This window comes from Sardina pilchardus, chromosome 20, assembly GCF_963854185.1.
Source record: "Sardina pilchardus chromosome 20, fSarPil1.1, whole genome shotgun sequence".
NCBI classification, from domain to species: Eukaryota; Metazoa; Chordata; class Actinopteri; order Clupeiformes; family Clupeidae; genus Sardina; species Sardina pilchardus.
Window position 1 is genome coordinate 28,120,148 of NC_085013.1, and position 17,966 is coordinate 28,138,113.

Consider the following 17,966-nt stretch of genomic DNA (forward strand, 5'->3'; position numbering starts at 1 on the left):
TGTTAACGTATAGTCCCTCCTTCATCTCTCTGCTCCAGGCATCTCTAAGCGATACGAGTGTGCTAACTTTGGTGAGCAGGGTATCACAGTGGGATGCTGGGATCTCTATCGCCATGACATTGACTGCCAATGGATTGACATCACAGATGTGAAACCAGGAAACTACATTCTACAGGTAAAGCAATCCTCTGATCGTGAAAGAACAAGTTTTTTTGAGATCAGTAAAAGCATATCGGACTTTATGACTTCACATCCGTTCTTCAAATCTATCTTTTGTTCACATGATTGACTTTTCAGACAGTATTTCAGATAAAAATGAAGTGTACTTCCTAACACACTTAGGCATCATTGCTGCTTGTATGGTTGATTGTTTCTGTGTCTCTTGCAGGTCGTGATAAATCCAAACCAAGAGGTGTCAGAGATGGATTACACAAACAACGCCATGAAGTGTAGCTGCAAGTATGACGGCCATAGGATCTGGGTGCATAACTGTCACATGGGTGAGACGACATTATCAGCCCCGTCTTATGTTTGCCTGCCTGTCTGTGTCTGTCTCCATCTCCAGCCTATAGCTGCCCATAGTCCAGATTGGCCCCTTATCCTGTACGTTGCAGTTGTTTGCTTCTGTCTTCTGCTAGGGAGACAGTGATTCATTCACCTCCCACTCACCCTTACTCAATCTGTCTGCCTCTGACTAGGTCGTCTGTGACACACCCTTAGGCATGCTAGTAGTCAACATCCTTTTGAGAATCAGGGCAGGTATTTGTCATGGGTTTAAAATGTGTACTGTATGAATTACGTCCATGTGTTTAGAAGAGTGTAGTTATGTGAGACAGAAAGAGAGAGAGAGGGAGAAAGAGAGAGAGAAAAAGAAAGAGAGAGACAGACAGAGAGACGAGAGGTAGACAAGGAGAGGGGAGAGACAGTCTGCCAGTGAGCCAGTTCTTTCCAGGGAAGTCTGGTTTATAACAAGTCTGGAAAGGAAATAAAACACATATCACTCTTTGCTGATTTGTGCCTGAGATGCGTGCCTTTGTGCTGGTGCAGAGCCACTCTCCTTGTGAGATCATTACTGTTTTTGTTTGTGTACGTACGTGTTTATATGTTGTGTATGCGTGTGTGTGTGTGTGTGTGTGTGTGTGTGTGTGTGTGTGTGTGTGTTTGAGAGAGAGAGAGAATGTGTGTGTGTGTGTGTGTGTGTGTGTGTGTGTGTGTTTGAGAGAGAGAGAGAATGTGTGTGTGTGTGTGTGTGTGTGTGTGTGTGTGTGTGTGTGTGTGTGTGTGTGTGTGTGTGTGTGTGTGTGTGTGTGTGTGTGCGTGTGTATCATACCACAAGCCCACTTGGGTTGGACCTCCTCCAGCCTCAGATGACGGGGAAGTGAGGCTTTGCAGAGGGACGTGGAGCATGCCTGAAAAACAGCAGTAATGACAGAAACAGAAACAATAAAAGTGAAAGAATAAAAGTCTGCCATACCAGTGGCTCCCAAAGCCAGCCAGCGTCCCGGGGGCCAGAGGGGGGGGAGAGACAGGCACCCAGCTGTCTGGGTCTGCTCAAATATACCACCATGACAATCATCATCATCATTACAGCCGTTAATACGCTAGTGTGGAGTACTGGGTGCCTCTCATCATGCCTCCTCGATCCTCGATGCTCGATCCTCGAGGGGCGTTCCCACTGATCTATAACTAACACTGGATAGACTATCCCATTGTTTCCCCCCCATCATTCTTTATGTAGATCAGTGAGGATCGAGGCATCGAGGAGCGAGGGAGGACGTATAAACGCTACATGGAACGCACCCACTGACTATCCATTCACACCAGGAAATTAAAGCAGCACTGAAGAGGATTGGCCCTCGGGGTCCCCCTACAGTTGAGGAGCGCAATAACAAATTAACTAAATGTGTCTCTTTGAACAAACTATGAACAAATCTTTTATAGCTTCAAATCACCAACAACAGTCTGTAGAAAGAGAGCTCCAAATTCCTGTAGCAGCTCCATTTTCCATTTCCATTCCTACCCAAATCTCAAATGGCTATTTTACAAGTGCCATCCAAATGATTTTGGAAACATTATTTTACGGTAAAAAAATAGGAGGGCTTTAATGGTCATCACTACCAAATCTGTCATCTGATGAGGATCATATTGATGTGATGAAAGTTGATGAGTGTTGTCATTGCCTTCACCTCAGTGTGTTTTGAAACTGTGGCAGATTCAATGGTTGTGTGTGTCACAATGTTGTCTAAAGATTGATCTGTTGTTTGTCTCCCTGTAGGTGATGCCTTTAGTGACGAGGTGGAGAGGAAATTTGAGAAATATCCTGGACAGTTCAACAACCAGATCACGAATTAGCACACATGCTCTATCACTCTGAAGAGACACACGGCAAATTCACACCAATCATGCACACGATCATACACAAGACATTCTATCAATATCTGACTTGTTACATAGGCATTCATTCATACAATTTTGTATAGAGATCTACATACTCCATGATACAGAACAGCACAATCATATACATTATGCATATTCAAATGGTTCTTGTGGCATTATGTTGCAACGGCTTTCATAGCTGATGTGTGTGTGTGTGTGTGTGTGTGTGTGTGTATGTGTTTGTGTGTGTGTGCGTGTGTGTGTATCCAGGAGTTTTATTACTTGAATTCTCCGCTCCAGTCCATATGTCAAGGGACCATTGTTGTGTGAAAATATCCTTTACGGTGCTTTGTTTGAATGTTTGTATGTTTACGTCCCTACGCTCTACAGGTATTTTCGAGTTGTCATGTGTGGTTGATGAAGAAACACTTTGAGTGAATGAATGAATGTTTTTTTTAAGCTAAAAGTAAAACTATGAATATAAATGTTGTTCTGTTTGGAATACTATGTCCATGATCTCATTCCAATATATTTCAGTACAGCTTAATCACAGGGATGCACATGCCATCTGGTCACATTTCCTTTATTTGAAGGTATAATAAAAAAGTTACAGTTGTTTACACATGCCGTTTTATTTTCATCAGCTTACAAGTTATATGAATTATCGTTTTTTCTTGCTAAACAAAAAACCCTGGTAATAGTTGGAAACAAGAGTACTGCTGAAGACTAATTTAATCCGTTACATATTCAGGCACTGTCTATGATTCCAAATTCACTGCACTTCCAGTTCAGTTCAGTCAATTGCTCCACACTGTCCTCTAGCTCCTTGTGTTGTGTGTGTGCTACAAAATGTGTCCAGTGTTTATACTGTCATTTTACTGGCAAACTGGCAAACAAACACACCAGCTTGGATGGAGCCGCTAACAAATTCAGGCTGTATGAAGGAAAGGGGCATCTTTTGTTTGTTTGTTTTTGCTCACAAAAGTTGATTTTCTAGTGATTTTGTTTTTGATGGTAAATGGACTTGTTGTTGACTGGCCGCTGTGTGAAATCCCCCACTACAGCACCAGGAATTCAACATCTCTCCTGTGCCTATTTGACATTGTCTGTTGAACTCAAATATCAACAGCCCTTCACCGGAATAGAGAACTGCATCTTTAAGACTGAATTGTGCCGTTACGCTTTCCAGCATTTCGGTTTTTGATGAGAAACTTCTGTCTGAACTGTTCCCCCTGAGGGCTTTGTCAACAGCAGAGACAAAACCAGACAGTCAAACATCTATTTTTCAATTATTTATTGAACATTTTTGTGAATCCAGTGGTTATGAGAAATAAGGCTGACTCCATACTTATGATATTAAATCATACTATCTTACATTATATTTCATTTAAGAATATTAAATAATATTCTTACATTAAGTCACAGTTTAAAGTGTCTTATCCGTTCCATTGCACACCTATGCCACTTCCAGACAACTAGCATCCACAGAGCCAAACGTAAGAATATAAAAGACTACATAGAAAAGTCTCCCTCGGTATCAGACATACTGACCCACAAATTCAATATCGTCATAAATATTTGTATGCTCCTTCAGCACAAATACTGTATGGATTTCAGTTCTGACATGAAAGATAGTAAACAAACGTGGTTTTGAGTACACTGTTCAGTGAGGCCTATCACATGACTTCCTCCAGTACTTTCTTATTGTTCTTCACCTCTCTCCTATCCACCCTCTTCCATTAGATAAAGCTTTACAGACTTAAGCACCACTGTGGCCTCTTCTGCAGACCACAAAAAAAAACATAATGCTTTAACTCTTCATTCCCTACTTTCAAAACACCTTTTTTGAGGCATCTTCTTTTTTAGCACTTCTTGCAGTCCTACTTCTTCTTTACCAGTCTCTCTACTGCTTTTGTTTCTTCTTAGTTGTTCAGCCATATTGTTTATGGTTCAATCTTTTTCGCTCTTAATGCAGGATGACGTATGTTGAGAAGATCACTCCGTGTACTCGGGGGTCATATGCAGCATGAGCAGGTCGTCGCCTCTCTTGAGGACCACATTGATGGAGTCTTTGGTCCTCACAGCATTGTAGATCTCCTCCGACGTGTTCACTTTGGTTCCGTTGATCTCTATGATAACGTCTCCTGGTTTCATGCCAGCTCTGGCATCAGGTCACAAAAGAAAAAGGGATAAGGACGGGGGAAAAGGAAAGACAGAATGCATTGTTGAGTTGGACTAAATGCATGCTGTGTTTCCAAAGTAATAATAAGTTAAATACACAACTGAAGCACCATGCCAATCTCTAGCTATGGTGAAGGGTATGGGATGATGTGGGGCTATTTTAATTCCAAAGGCCAAGGGAACTTTATCAGGATGCATAATATCCTGGATCCATGAAATAGCTGGCCTTTAAAAAGAAAAATCTGCCTGCCCCTATGTTAACCCTATGTGTTACATTCCCATAGGGTTACATAGGGGGTCAAATACTTCCTTCCTCTAGCATTTAAGGAAAAAAAATATTTATTTACGATACATTCTTCAATCACAAAGAAAATGAATGTCCTTGGCGGTTTTATTTTTACTCATTTTTTTAATTAAGGCATTAAGATCAATTGTCAAATGATGATTTTATACTCCTGTTTTAGCATGGTATCAAATACATGTGCTCCCCACTGTATATGCAGGTGGTGCATAAACAATATGAGCTATATAGTGCAGTGTAGACAGTAGTATACAGTTAAGTTTTATGAGATGACCACAACTCTTTGTATGTATGGGCACAGCGGGAGCTAAAGCTGAGGTGACTAGAGCACTGCTGCTTACCGATTGGCTGGAGAGCCTATGATGACACGGTGGATGAGGATTCCATGAGTGACATCAGGGAAGGAGGGATCACGCATCTTCAGTTCATTGATGATACTGGAGAAGCGCGCACACACATACGCACACACACACTCACAGAATAAGTGGGACCATCACAAATTGCACTGCATATACACCCAAAGAAGACTGTGTTCACTACATTCTAGTCAACGGGAATGAAACATTTCTAAAGAGTCATTGGTCATGAAAGAGTTGTATGCACCTGGGTGTAAGAGTGAGCATCATCACTCCAATGTATCTACGTTTTCCTCCTGATTCACCAAACCACGACTCTGAAACAGAACAACAGACACAAACACGAAAGCAATTATGCGTCAGCTGGATGCTGAGTCATTCAGAGCAATCAAAGGTCTTCTGTAAGAGTTTGGCCCGAAACGTTACACCTGTGGTATTAAAAAACTTTGCTTCCATTGGAGCTCTATTGTGCGGACTTTTTTTTTTATTCATGCTCATTTAAGTCTTTTTGGGTCAAGCACGTATTTTTCTTTTTTTTTTTTTTTTTAAAGTATATTTTTTGGCCTTTTTGCCTTTATTACGATAGGACAGTGAAGAGATAGACAGGAAACAAGTGGGAGAGAGAGATGGGGTGGGATTGGGATATGACCGCAGGCCGGAGTCGAACCTGGGTCCCCGTGGGCACTCGGACCCGCAAATGGTATGGACGCTGTAGCCTGCTGCGCCACAGCGCCCCCCAAGCACGTATTTTTAACGTCTGGGATGTGCATGCCCCTTGCACACATTTGATCTTCTGCAACCGTTTCACTACCCCAAACTGCTCCACTTTACATGTGAATAACATCAAATTATAGAACTGGTTTAGAGGTCTGAAATGAGTAATGTAATTCTAGATAAAAGGAAATGAGACAAGACTTTATATGTGTGTGTGTGTGTGTGTGTGTGTTTGTGCTCACTCTGATTGTCCGCAGCACGGTTCAGGAAAAGCTCAACTCTGTCAGAAGGAATGGCAAATGAAATGCCAGCTGTGACCTTCATGGTGTTGACCCCGATGACCTCACCATCCTATGCATCACATGACCAGTTAGTCAGACAACAGAGATTTCAGGTTTTCAAAAGGAAAAACTTATTTTTTAAGCAAATACCACAACATTAACATTTCAATTTGTACTGCACTGGACTTAACCCCATTTAGGACACATCACCTAACAGTATAAAAAAAATATCAAAACAGATACACCTAATATACAGTTAACAATGTAACAAATGAACAATTTAGCAATAACAAGTTGATGTTTGACCATATGTTTGTGAAAGCAGGCAGAGTTGCCGTTGAGGTCATCTTGTGTCTAACAGCTCACCAGGTTGATTAGGGGGCCACCAGAGTTTCCGAACTGAAAAAAAAGAACAGCGTGTCTTGTGAGAATGAGACCCCTGAGAACAGAGCTCTTTGAACATCAAGATGGTCTGGACCAGGCTAGCTGCGCAAAATTAACCCCCATGGTAACATATGTGTTTTTGCTTTTGTGAAACCAAGTCAAGGCTAAATTCAGCCAGGATAATAACTTTGGTGAAACAGCCCTCTGATCTACTCTTCACTGTCCCCATTGGCACAGTCTGAGTCATGGTTCTAACACCATTCTGCTGAGACAACTGGGACTCTGGAATCAAGATCTAATACACACTGATATTCCATGTTCAAGGTCAAAGTTTCAAGGGCCCTGCGATATGCATTATACAAAGCTATGAACACTAGAGGAGCGACGCCTTCATTTTGGCTGCATGTTATCGTTGTGCCAATCTCCAGTGTTCAAGATGCAGTACGCCTTGGTAAGAGATCAGCTTTCCAGTTCTTTACAAACCCCAAGAGAAGAGTGCCCTAAGAGTACGGAATAAAGGCCCACTAGCTGTTAAGTGCAGGCACTACCCCTCTGACCTTTTAAATAATTCTGCAACTACTGACACTAATATCTATTCCATTCGTTTAGGCAGTATGATGGATACCTTCACGTTACGGAAGGTGTCAGCCAGATGAAATGCATTAATAATCAGCTATCTAATACTGCGTTACAAAAGCGCCTGGCAGATTACTTACATCAATTGCTGCGTCTGTCTGAATGTAATCCATGTTGTTATTGGACAGGCCAAGCTCCTTGCTTCCTCTCTGGACGGAGCTGACGATCCCTGAGGTAATGGTGTTCCGCAAGGCGAAGGGGCTCCCCATGGCCACCACAAACTCGCCCTGGCGCACATCTGATGACTTTCCCAGTCGCAGCGTTGGCAAAGGATGCTGGGAGAATCAAAGGGCAAGTCAAGTGAACCTGCATATGGGAGAGCAATCTTGCCATACAGCAGAGGTACTGTGGAGCATTCACTCAGCATCTGTCAATATAATACCCCTGAGGCAGCAATCAGCAGCATTCTGAATGTTTCACCTCAGTAATGTTTCAGTCTGCTTATTCGGCCTACATTAGAAACTTAAAAGTTCAGCCTGTCTGACACACAGATAAGAAGATCTCTTGAACAGCCATATGGTAGCCCACCTCTACAGAAAATAAACCAACTCTTGAAGTAATGTATTATGTTTCCTATGGCACATACAAATGACAATATTATGTTGAACACAAAGCAATAATACACCAAGGTCTTACCCTGGCATTAATTTTAATGGTGGCAATGTCTGCCACCTGGTCCACGTCCTGCACCGTCGCATTGTAGGAGTCCCCATTGGTGAGCTTGACCCGAACACCGCGCTTGTTGGCCACCACGTGGGCATTTGTGACTATGAGCCCGTCACTGCTGATGATAAATCCGGAGCCGTTTGAGATGGGCATTTCTCTGCCCGAGAACGGATGCCTACAATTGCATAAAGAGGCAGAATAAATTACATCATACAGAAACTCTAAGCAAAGGGACTAAGGGCGCTGACATCATCAGCCATCGGTGACAGGTGTCTGGTGACTTGCACCATATTTGGTTCCCCATGAAATTCGTGTTTCCCCTAGATCTTTGCCATAAGATAATTAGAAATTAACCAAATAAGATAATTAACCAAAAGCTCCGGCTACCGTAGCTGAAAACACGGACAACTCAGTACAACACAGTACAACGCAGGGTAACCTATCACACAAAGCAATAACTTCAATAGGCCTACAAAAGACACCAGAATTCCCGGGGAACCAAATTGGGTGCTTTACCTTCCTTCAACAGACGAACAGGTGAAAAGTGGAAACGACAGAGGTGAAAACAAAAAAAGAGTTTAATCCATAAAGAAGTCTATAACGTTATTGAACTTGTTTACCTTCCAATAATCTCAATGTAGACAACTGCAGGGGTCGACTTTTCCACGACATCTGCGATGAAGTTGTACCTGTACCTGGGGCTGTCGGGCTTGTAGGGGGAGGCACAATATGCCGTGGGGAGAAAGCTTCTCAGTATCGAGTCTTTGAGTCCTGAAAGTCTCTTGTCACCGTCGTCTTTAGTCTGATTATGATATAACAGGGCACTACCAGCGAAACCAAGGCCAAGTGCCACAGAGCTGAGCAGAGTTTGACGGTTTGAACCACCGTCCCAGTCGCTTCTCGAACTTTGTTTCGTCGCTGAACTGATGTCATTTCTCCGATCACTTGTCTGATTTGTCCCCACCGAAGATGCCCCTGAGCTATGGCTGAGGACTCTCGCAGAAATTAAGTTAGGCTGACCGCTGTGCTCTCGAACAAGTCTTGTAATTGTCCTAAGTAAACTGTGATTCGCTTGCATTGCTTGCCTTGTTGCCATGTTGCCAAATAACTCAACAGTTCGTCTACGACACAAACACGGGTTCAATTACAATATTGCATGAACTACTCACAGAGAACTTGCGTTAAAAAAACTGAAACATAACAAATATCGGTAGCACTTGACATTACTTGACAAGGGACCCCAACCAACTAGCCCAGCGTTGACAACACCCGGAAGTAATGACATGCAGCCTCGAGAGCGCATGTCTGGACATGCCCACCACTGTCAGAGTCAGATGGTGTGTTCAAGATCGATGCAGATTTGTGCTCACACATAAGGACTTACGTATCTTGATAAGTTTGGCCTATTAAACAAACTAAGTTCTGTTTATTGTATAACTTCGCGATCTTTCATTTGATTTACTGTCTATGCTATATAATATAGTATATACAGGATATTATAGTCCTTTGAGTTTGTGATGTGTTATGGTTTGTATAATGTATTGTTTTGTTATAATTTGTCTATTGATAGAATTTGAAATGTATTTTGCTATTGTCCTTAAATTTAGCCATACCATGCTTTAGTTATTATTATTATATATAATTAACTGAGTGACTTATTTGATTGCTATTCTCATTTCACTGTTTTATTTCTCATTAGGTTAGTGCTTAAAATTATTGTTTTACTGATAATATTACTATTCTCCCTAGTTTGTAATTGTTCACTGTTAATTTAATTTGTATTGTTATTTATTTGTATGTCGCTTTGGACAAAGGCGTCTGCTAAATAACCATAGCCATAGCCATAGCCATAGCCATAGCCATAGCCATATATATATATATAGATTATATAAAGGATATAGTAAAAAACGAAATACTAAAGATAAAGATGTGCATGAGTGTAATGAGGATTACAGTACCAATCCTCATTCTTCACTCATGCACATCTTTATCTTTAGTCTTTTTTTTAAACTGCTCTTTAGTCATGTTGATTTGCTTTGTATTATCCTGTTTACACTATGTTGTGTGTGGTGTCTTAAGCTGCTGGGACCTTGAATTTCCCCTTGGGGATCAATAAAGTATCTATTTATCTCAATCTATATAAATATACTGATACTGGTATTTTATAAAATTACAAAATATTGAGTCGCAGTTCACTCAATTCTCACTCAAAACAAAAATACAATTGTATTTTGTCATTCCCTGCTTTATTTGCATCTCCATGTCCTGTATAATGTAGCCTGGGAATACCCAGAAGGACTTTTGGATTGTTTCCCTTTTTTTACTTGCTCTGCAGGCCTGTCTAATGCCCCTAAAACATGGACACACAATCGCAAACCCGTCATAGATGTATTTCTGTGGAACTGAGTAAACAAATGCATCTGAAACATTTGTTCACAAGATTGTTGCACTTCTGAAACAATTTGGTAAGAGTTTTATGCACCAATTGAAGTCTTAAGTCGATGACCTTGTCCAGACCCACTCTCAATTCCAATTGTGCTAACCAGGCTATGCATAATGTGGAAAAGCTGGAGAATAAATTGATGCATTGAAGCGTTACTAGCTTAGGTATCCCATTCTAAATGTCAATCACACCGGTCATACGCAGTTGTTGGTATCCATAACGTCAACACACAGCCTGAGAAGCTTGACAGACATCCTGGAATGGCAGGTTTGCTGATTGTAAATGAGCTGTAAGTAGTTCTTCAACAACTTTACAAAAATAGCATGTTGTGCTTTTATGAAGCAAAAGACTCAACAAATGACACCCAGCTGAACAAACTGTTTAATAACACATTAAATGCAAAAACACATATGGCATTTAATAAGATATCACTACACATGGACCCAAAAGGCCACACAAGAGACAGGGTGAAATGAGTACAATTCACTGAGATTCAACACCTGCAAGACATTGCTTGCATGGATGTGTGCAACAGATGGCAGGAAATGTTTTCCTTTTCTCCCTGTTGTCATTGTCCTTCTCAGTTTAGTGGGTTTTTGTTGCTGTTCACTGCATAACAGTTTGCTTCACCACGCGTCCCTCTTTATCAATTGCGAAATTGTAGCTCCGGGGGTTATCCAGTGCATCTTCGATCCTCTGGTCCAGATTCTCCAAGGTAATGAAGGTCTTTGCCACCTCCTGTAAAAAAGAAGAGGGTGAAGAGGGTGAATGGCAGCATAGATGCTAAGGAGATGGACCAGCATGCTGTAGTCTGAAAAGTTGTGGGTTAATTTCTCAGCTTTCACCGTTGTGCCGCTGAGCAAGGCACCTGTGCCCAGTTCCATTTCCAAGTTATTCTGGGGAGAAGGGCCCATCTAATAACTGACATTACGGATATGGCTTTGGATAAAAGCCTCTACTAAATTAATAAATGTAAATCTGAGTCTGTGTGGAAGCGCAACGTTAAGATGATCCAGTTGAAACATCGTATCTTGGAAAACAAGCCTAATTTTGTGACCCTAGATTTTGTTTGCATTCTTCTCCATTCTCTCTATCAAATACAGACAAATCAAACTATTCATAATAATATCAGTTCACATAATATTAATTGACATTTTCCAATCTTACCTGTAGTCTCAATATCTCACTCTCCTTCTCCTTGACAAGCTCATCAAGTACTCGCTGCCGTTCTAGAATCACCTCCATCTGCGTCTGTTCTGACTCCTCCTGTTCCATCTGTACCCGGACCTCCCTGCAGGCATAGCATGAGATATCATTTGGATGATCAATGTACTGTCTGCTGGCTATCAGTATGTGGGTTTATATTGTTGTATAGGCAAGTTTTTTCCAGCAACATAGGACAAGATGGGATAATGACCAAACCCAGCTCACACAGTTTGCCAGAGGTATGACACATACCCATATCTCCAGCTGCCTATTGCTTTAACAAAGTGCAAAGGTTCTGTTCTGCGAGGAGGCAGCTCTTACTTTGCGTAGACATCAAAGATCAAATCCCTCCAAGACAAATGAGCGTACAGAACTATTTAAATATGGATATCCACAAATCAGGGGTTTGTTAGATGCGTTGACAGTCCTGCATGTCCATGTGTGTACGGGGAGTGTCGGTGTGAATAATTCTGTCAGTGCTGCTCACCTTATTTTACGCAGACGTTCATTCTCTTGGTCGTTGAACGCCATAAGTGCTTGGTGCTCCTCAGCCTCCTGCTTCGCTCTCTCTTCAGCTACAGAGCCTGTCTCCTCTTCGTAGCGTTTCCTCAGCATTTCTTCTTTAAACTGCATTCTACACATATACAGTCACATGTGTGCTTGTTATTTTTCGTCACATTAAAAATGTACAACGTCTACATGCGTCTACAACAACTTTTTTCGAGGTTAGCTTTAAGATGATCAACTTGACCTTCCATAAAATACACATTGACAGCTCCTTACCGCAGTGCCCTCATGATGAGATTGTACTCAGTGAACCGCTCCTTCAAAATAACCATTTCTTCAGGGTCCACAGGCGGAGGATACTTGATTCTCCCGACTTTTGACTTTGCCTTTGGGTCATTGCGTGATTTTCTTCCTCTGACTGTCTCCACAAGAACAGCACGGGGAGCAAGAATGCGGGCAACTGGAGCCCGTGCAGTCCTGCTGAGAGCTTGGAACATGTTGTCGGTGCAGCCAACGGCGTATACACACTATATTACACACGTTTGCACTCAATGTACGCACACACCTTAAGAATAATATAATTCATCGCAGTTAAATAAGTTATGCCATCCACCAAGGGGTCGCCATGTTTGATGCACTATGAACCCGGAAGATGATGTATTATTTTTTCGTGTACACTCTTTTACTGTCTATGGTACACTCAGAGCCCATGGTACACTGTAGCCTCTGGCCAGCTCATTACTGCCATCTACTGATTGAACATGTGAAACATCTCCAAACGTGCCCAAAAATCATAACGTGTCTCTTCCACAAGATCATCGGTTTGCGCATCACAGGTATGAGGGCTTTGGCACTAGCTGTCTCCTAGTGGATACTGTAAGAAAATGTACTACTGGAGACTTTTACCACCCCCTTAACGTTCTGTATGTGTGTGCCAGCTGACTATGCGTATTTTAATGCTGGTGAATTCTGGCTGGGCTGGATGAGGCTGTTCTCAGAGTGTTGCACTACGGGGCATAATGCAGTATTGCTACGATGCTTGTCAAATTAGGTCAAATACACTCTGTTGAGAAGGGGGGAAAATCCAGGTTTTCCGTACAATAATCATCTCATTTCTCTCTCTCTCTCTCTCTCTCTCTCTCTCTCTCTCACACACACACACACACACACACACACACACACACACACACACACACACACACACACACACACAGAGACACAGACACAGACACAGACACACACACACACACACACACACACACACACACACACACACACACACACACACACACACACACACACACACACACACACACACACACACAAATAAATACATATACATAAATTGTTATGTTTAATTTTATTCAGGTACTTCCGAAGACATATTCTAAGCACCAGTCATATTTGTACTAATGGCCATTACCAGGCTGAATGATTTGTTTCTCTAATCTATCTTGATTTGAAAAAGGTCTCCTAAACAGAAGAGCACATAGAAACAAAAGCTCAGACAAGCGGACAGACACTGTCCTACAGTTTTCACTGAGGCACCACTTGATTCTCTTCCTCAATGGATTCTCAAATTGCTCAGTTCTCCTCACCATCACTTTAGGGGTGTGCACTTTTCAATAAAAGTTGGTCTAAATTGTGTTGTTTTATTTTACTCACCAAATTATTCAGATTATTCATGAACTGTTTTTATTTAGGCTATTGTTTTCATTTATTTTTATACTTCCAGATCCAAACCACATCGTTTTTATTATTTTTCTGTATGCATTCCAATTGAGTAAATTTTTAGCTAAAGAAAACAGATTAATAAAATAGTTACCGAAACATAATTGAAGCTGACAGTACGAGAATGTTACCACTGAGGAGGAAAAAGAAAAGTATACATTATCAAAGCGCCGTAAGCTACACAATGGAAATCAGTTAAACTACCACAAACATCCACTGGCTCGCTGACTACTGTTTCAGAGCCAGGGATAAAGGCAGCGTCCACTGAACAGAGTTCAATTAGCCCATGCACTGGATGCCCAATCTATTTAGAATGGTTCAGTCCACCTCACAAACAATTGGTAAAGAGTTTGCCAAATGGGTGGATGTAGAGTTTCAATTGGATTTTGATCCATGTGCGAGGAATGTTGCTAAAACCACAATGGACAGAACTCTGCTCAGAGGAGGCAGCAGAAGAAGGGGGGCAGGGGAGGAACTAACACAGTGCAGCGCACGCCACAACCTCTCCTACGACGGCCATCTTGAACTGAGTGTGGAGAAGAAGGGGGACTGTTACGATGGAACTCTTGTGGGACACAAGGGCTCGAGAATCTTCAGATTGATGACTGGATTGAGAGTGTTGGGTATTGGGGGATTTGACAGTTTAGGGCATAGGGGTGAAACGGTATGAGTTTCGATGGGAATGGGAGTTAAAAGAGTGTTAGTATGAATATGATTTGGTATCATGTTTAAGGTTAAAGGTAGGGAGTGTGAGGGAAGCATAAGAGGTTATATTAGGGGCCATGGTATTGGGTGGGGAGAAGAGGCTAGAGGTTAAGCAGGTTAAAAGGATAGGTCAGTATTTCAGGTTGGTTGAAGGGTAAGTACGTCAAACACTTGGGACAGAGTGTTAATGTCCCAGGGCCTAATAGCATAGGATAGAGAAGTTAAGGGGAAAGGGTTAAGGGTTGGTGGGGAAAGCTTAAAGGATTTGCCAAAGGGTTTGGGTTGAAGGGTGTGGGAAGAGTAGGGGTCACATATTAAGGGAGGGAGTTTGCAGGGTTTTAAGGGGTGGAATGTTCATGTTAAATTGACTTAGTGAAGAGAATGAGTTTGAGTGAGGATTGTTTCAGGTGGAAAGAGCTACGAGTGAAAGTTGTTGGATTTTTAAGCAAGAGCTGGAAGGGCAGAGAAGGTCAGTCGAATCTCCTCTCCTTCCAGAAGTTTCCTGTGTGGACAAACAAGGAAATAAACACAGTAAAGGACAATTTGTGGATGGCTTCTCAGTTCTCACTGATTCACATTTTCAAATTGAAACATTAAACTCCACAGCTAGCAAATTCATAGTATGGTCAATTAATACTACAGTGGCTTTTGAATAGTGTATAATGTTGCAAGTAATATGCAGAGAAAGTCTTTTGAATAGATTTTGAAGACTGAATTTGTTTTTGTTCTGCTTGCTGTAGGCTATGCTGTACCTGTATGCAGCAATCTCGATGTCCAAAGCCATCTTCACATTCAGGAGGTCCTGGTATTCCCGCAGGTACCGTGACATCTCCTCTTTTGCATCACCAATGTCTCGCTCCAAATCTATTATCCTCCCCTGAAACCACAGACACAAAGCAGGAGACTGCTTCACAAATCAACAGAAAATGTTTGCATTACAAACACAAGGTCACACTCCACAAAGCGTTTTACCTCTGAAACACGACATGTAAAAGGATCACAGAGCAAGGTGCATATTTTGCAGGCAGCAAAAGTTCAGAGAGAAAATGACAACCCGGAGGCTAAAGTGTGGAGTCATGCTGCATCCAAATGTGGTGCTTAGAACAGTCAGAGCAGTGACCAGATGAAGTGTGACTGCAGGATGCTCAGGTACAGAGAATGACCGGCTATAGATCTGTAACCTATATTGCAAACATATGCATGGAGAATTGGACTGCAATATCCACAAATATTGGGCATAAATATGAATGTTAAAGTATCGTAAGTATTATGTTCCATACAGACGAGAAGAACAAGGTCAATCGACAGCAGATAAAATTGGCTGCATTTCAGCAGAGGTGCCGGGAGATATTTTTGAGCAGTGCAGAGGTTATGAGCATGAGTGATTCTATTTATGGTTGAAGCCCAGACTATTTTAGACAAAGGATGTCTGGAAATAGTTTGTCCTGCTTTCTCAAAGATGCATCATGTGTTGGAGTAAATCACTTTCTGAAATATAAAAAGGACTCCTCCTTATGCACATACCAACACTTTGCTGTTTTCTGCATAATCGCTCCCCTTTTCTTACCTCGCATATATCATCAGAATTGATATGGCAGTAATTGTATAATGACATATATTTATGACATATGACAGTGTGCTGCCTGAATTGTCAGTTTAGTTAGACTATTGCAGACGACTGAAAGCAGAGCATGATTCAACAATTCTGCAGTAGTAATGCAGAGAGGAGTCACAAATCAGAATTCTGAAAGTTATTCTATATGCCTCTATTCTATACCCTTGTATGTTTGGGTAATGTTGAAGGATTCAAATAAAGCTACCTTTTCTTTTTCTGTGTCCTTCCATGTATGGCATGACACTGTTCCTGAGCACATCTCTGTCTGTTTGCCTCTTTTCTGGCTGAGTGCAAAAATCAGACACCCTCTCTCGTCAAGGATATTTAAACCCAGACTGTTCAGTGTCTAGTCCAGCTTTGTCTAGTTAGAGATGTGGGTGAATACCATGGTCTCTCTCTTTTTGAGCTGTCAAGAATAATATCTTGTTACAAGACTGAAAACAATCCTCCTGACTCATGTGCGCTATACTACTGTACTGTGTCGGTACCCTTCAACCCTCTTGTGACATCCAAAACGGTCCCATGCATACGCGTTGTTGCAGTCATGCATAGTGTCGCACACTGCCCCCTCCGTATCCTTCACCGTGTCAATTCTTCAGCACAAAGTCACATGACCTCTTAAAGTCACACGGCCATCACCATGGTTACCCTCATCAGCATCGTCAGAGTCACACGGTGTTTACCTGGTACTTGGCGACCTCCTTGCCCTGCTCATCCTCCAGCTCGGCGAGTTGCGAGTTGAGGGAGTCGATGGCGCTGCGCAGCACCTCCAGTTCGGCCGAGCGCGCCTGCAGCTGCTGCCGGTACTCTGCGGTCTCGGCCCGCACCGAGCGCACCGCCTCCTCGTTCCGCTGCACCACCTCGGCCGCCGCCGCCATCTTCCCCCGGAACCACTCCTCGGCCGCCGCCGTGTTCCGGCTGGCCAGGCGCTCGTACTGGCCCCGGATCTCCCGCAGCGCCCCCGAGAGGTCGGCGCCGCCCACCACGGGCGCCCGGACCGCGTCCCGCCCGGCCGCCAGCGCCCGCAGCTCGGCCCTCAGCCCGGCCTCCTCCTCGGCGAACGCCTTCTTCAGGAACCCCGCCTCCGTCGCCAGGGAGACCAGGCTGGCCTCCGCGTCGCAGTTGCCCAGCGCCGCCCGGCCGGCGTCCTCGCGTGCCCTCCGGAGCGCCTCCTCGGCCCGCGCTCTCCTCTCGGCCTCCTCCTCCCAGCGCTCCCGGAGCAGCGCCAGCTCTTCCCGCGCTCGCTCCCTCTGCGCCTCCACGCGCGACTTCTCCAGCGCCTCCTCCTCCACCCGGGCCCGCAGTGCCCGCGCCTCCTCCTCGTAGAGCCGCGGCACGCGCGAGGGGTCGCCCAGGCCGCGCCGCAGGGCCTCCAGCTGGCCCAGGAGGGCCCGGTTGTGCTGCTCCAGCTCCCGCACGCGCTCGATGTAGCAGGCGAAGCGGTTGTTGAGGTCCACCAGCTGCTCGCGCTCCTGGGCCCGCGTGTCCCGGAGCTCGCCGCTCAGAACGCTGGCCTGGACCAGGTCGCAGCGCTCCGACCGCGGGGCCCCTCTCCTCTGGAGCGCCGAGGAGAAGGAGGAGTGTGAGGGCCGGTGGAGCCGGGAGGAGGACGAGGAGGAGACGCGAGGCGAGGAGTCGTCCCTCAAGCGCCGGGACAGGGAAGGAGGAAGATACGGGTCGTAGCTCATGATGACAGGATGGTTCTGTTGGTTGGTTAGTTTTTTTTGTTTGTTTGCTTTTTTTGTTGTTTGGCTGGTTGATGAAGATGATGATTTTTGGGTTGTTTCTGTGTTTTAAGTCCCCCTTGTTCTGCACACCATCGGTGATGATGAACGGGCCGTTTGCACTGCACCAGTTCGGAAAT

At 43.6% G+C, this 17,966-nt stretch overlaps 4 protein-coding genes across 6 annotated transcripts in view; 1 reads left to right on the plus strand and 3 right to left on the minus strand.

Annotated features, from left to right (window-relative positions):
* Positions 1 to 2,996, plus strand: part of loxl3b (lysyl oxidase-like 3b) — a 19,363-nt gene extending 16,367 nt beyond the window's left edge. For all 3 annotated transcript variants that reach the window (XM_062522635.1, XM_062522637.1, XM_062522636.1), the window contains 3 exons: positions 39 to 175; positions 389 to 500; positions 2,276 to 2,996. In XM_062522635.1, coding sequence (XP_062378619.1) covers positions 39 to 175; positions 389 to 500; positions 2,276 to 2,352 — 326 coding nt within the window. In that variant the 3' untranslated portion in view covers positions 2,353 to 2,996. The remainder of the gene's footprint in view (positions 1 to 38; positions 176 to 388; positions 501 to 2,275) is intronic.
* Positions 2,967 to 9,154, minus strand: LOC134067380 (serine protease HTRA2, mitochondrial-like). Its single transcript, XM_062522646.1, has 8 exons — positions 8,516 to 9,154; positions 7,866 to 8,070; positions 7,310 to 7,504; positions 6,576 to 6,608; positions 6,171 to 6,279; positions 5,462 to 5,531; positions 5,200 to 5,295; positions 2,967 to 4,537 (listed from the first exon to the last, which is right to left on the minus strand). The coding sequence occupies exons 1-8, from the start codon at positions 8,989 to 8,991 to the stop codon at positions 4,372 to 4,374; spliced, it is 1,350 nt and encodes a 449-aa protein (XP_062378630.1). The 5' UTR covers positions 8,992 to 9,154; the 3' UTR covers positions 2,967 to 4,371.
* Positions 9,155 to 10,701: 1,547 nt separating this feature from the next.
* On the minus strand, positions 10,702 to 12,697 carry mrps26 (mitochondrial ribosomal protein S26). Its single transcript, XM_062522728.1, has 4 exons — positions 12,328 to 12,697; positions 12,032 to 12,178; positions 11,506 to 11,629; positions 10,702 to 11,076 (listed from the first exon to the last, which is right to left on the minus strand). Exons 1-4 carry the CDS (start codon positions 12,546 to 12,548, stop codon positions 10,945 to 10,947), a joined length of 624 nt encoding a protein of 207 aa, XP_062378712.1. The 5' UTR covers positions 12,549 to 12,697; the 3' UTR covers positions 10,702 to 10,944.
* A 695-nt stretch (positions 12,698 to 13,392) lies between these two features.
* neff2 (neuronal intermediate filament family member 2) lies at positions 13,393 to 17,966 on the minus strand. The gene is made up of 3 exons (XM_062523407.1): positions 16,786 to 17,966; positions 15,240 to 15,364; positions 13,393 to 14,989 (listed from the first exon to the last, which is right to left on the minus strand). Exons 1-3 carry the CDS (start codon positions 17,788 to 17,790, stop codon positions 14,929 to 14,931), a joined length of 1,191 nt encoding a protein of 396 aa, XP_062379391.1. The 5' UTR covers positions 17,791 to 17,966; the 3' UTR covers positions 13,393 to 14,928.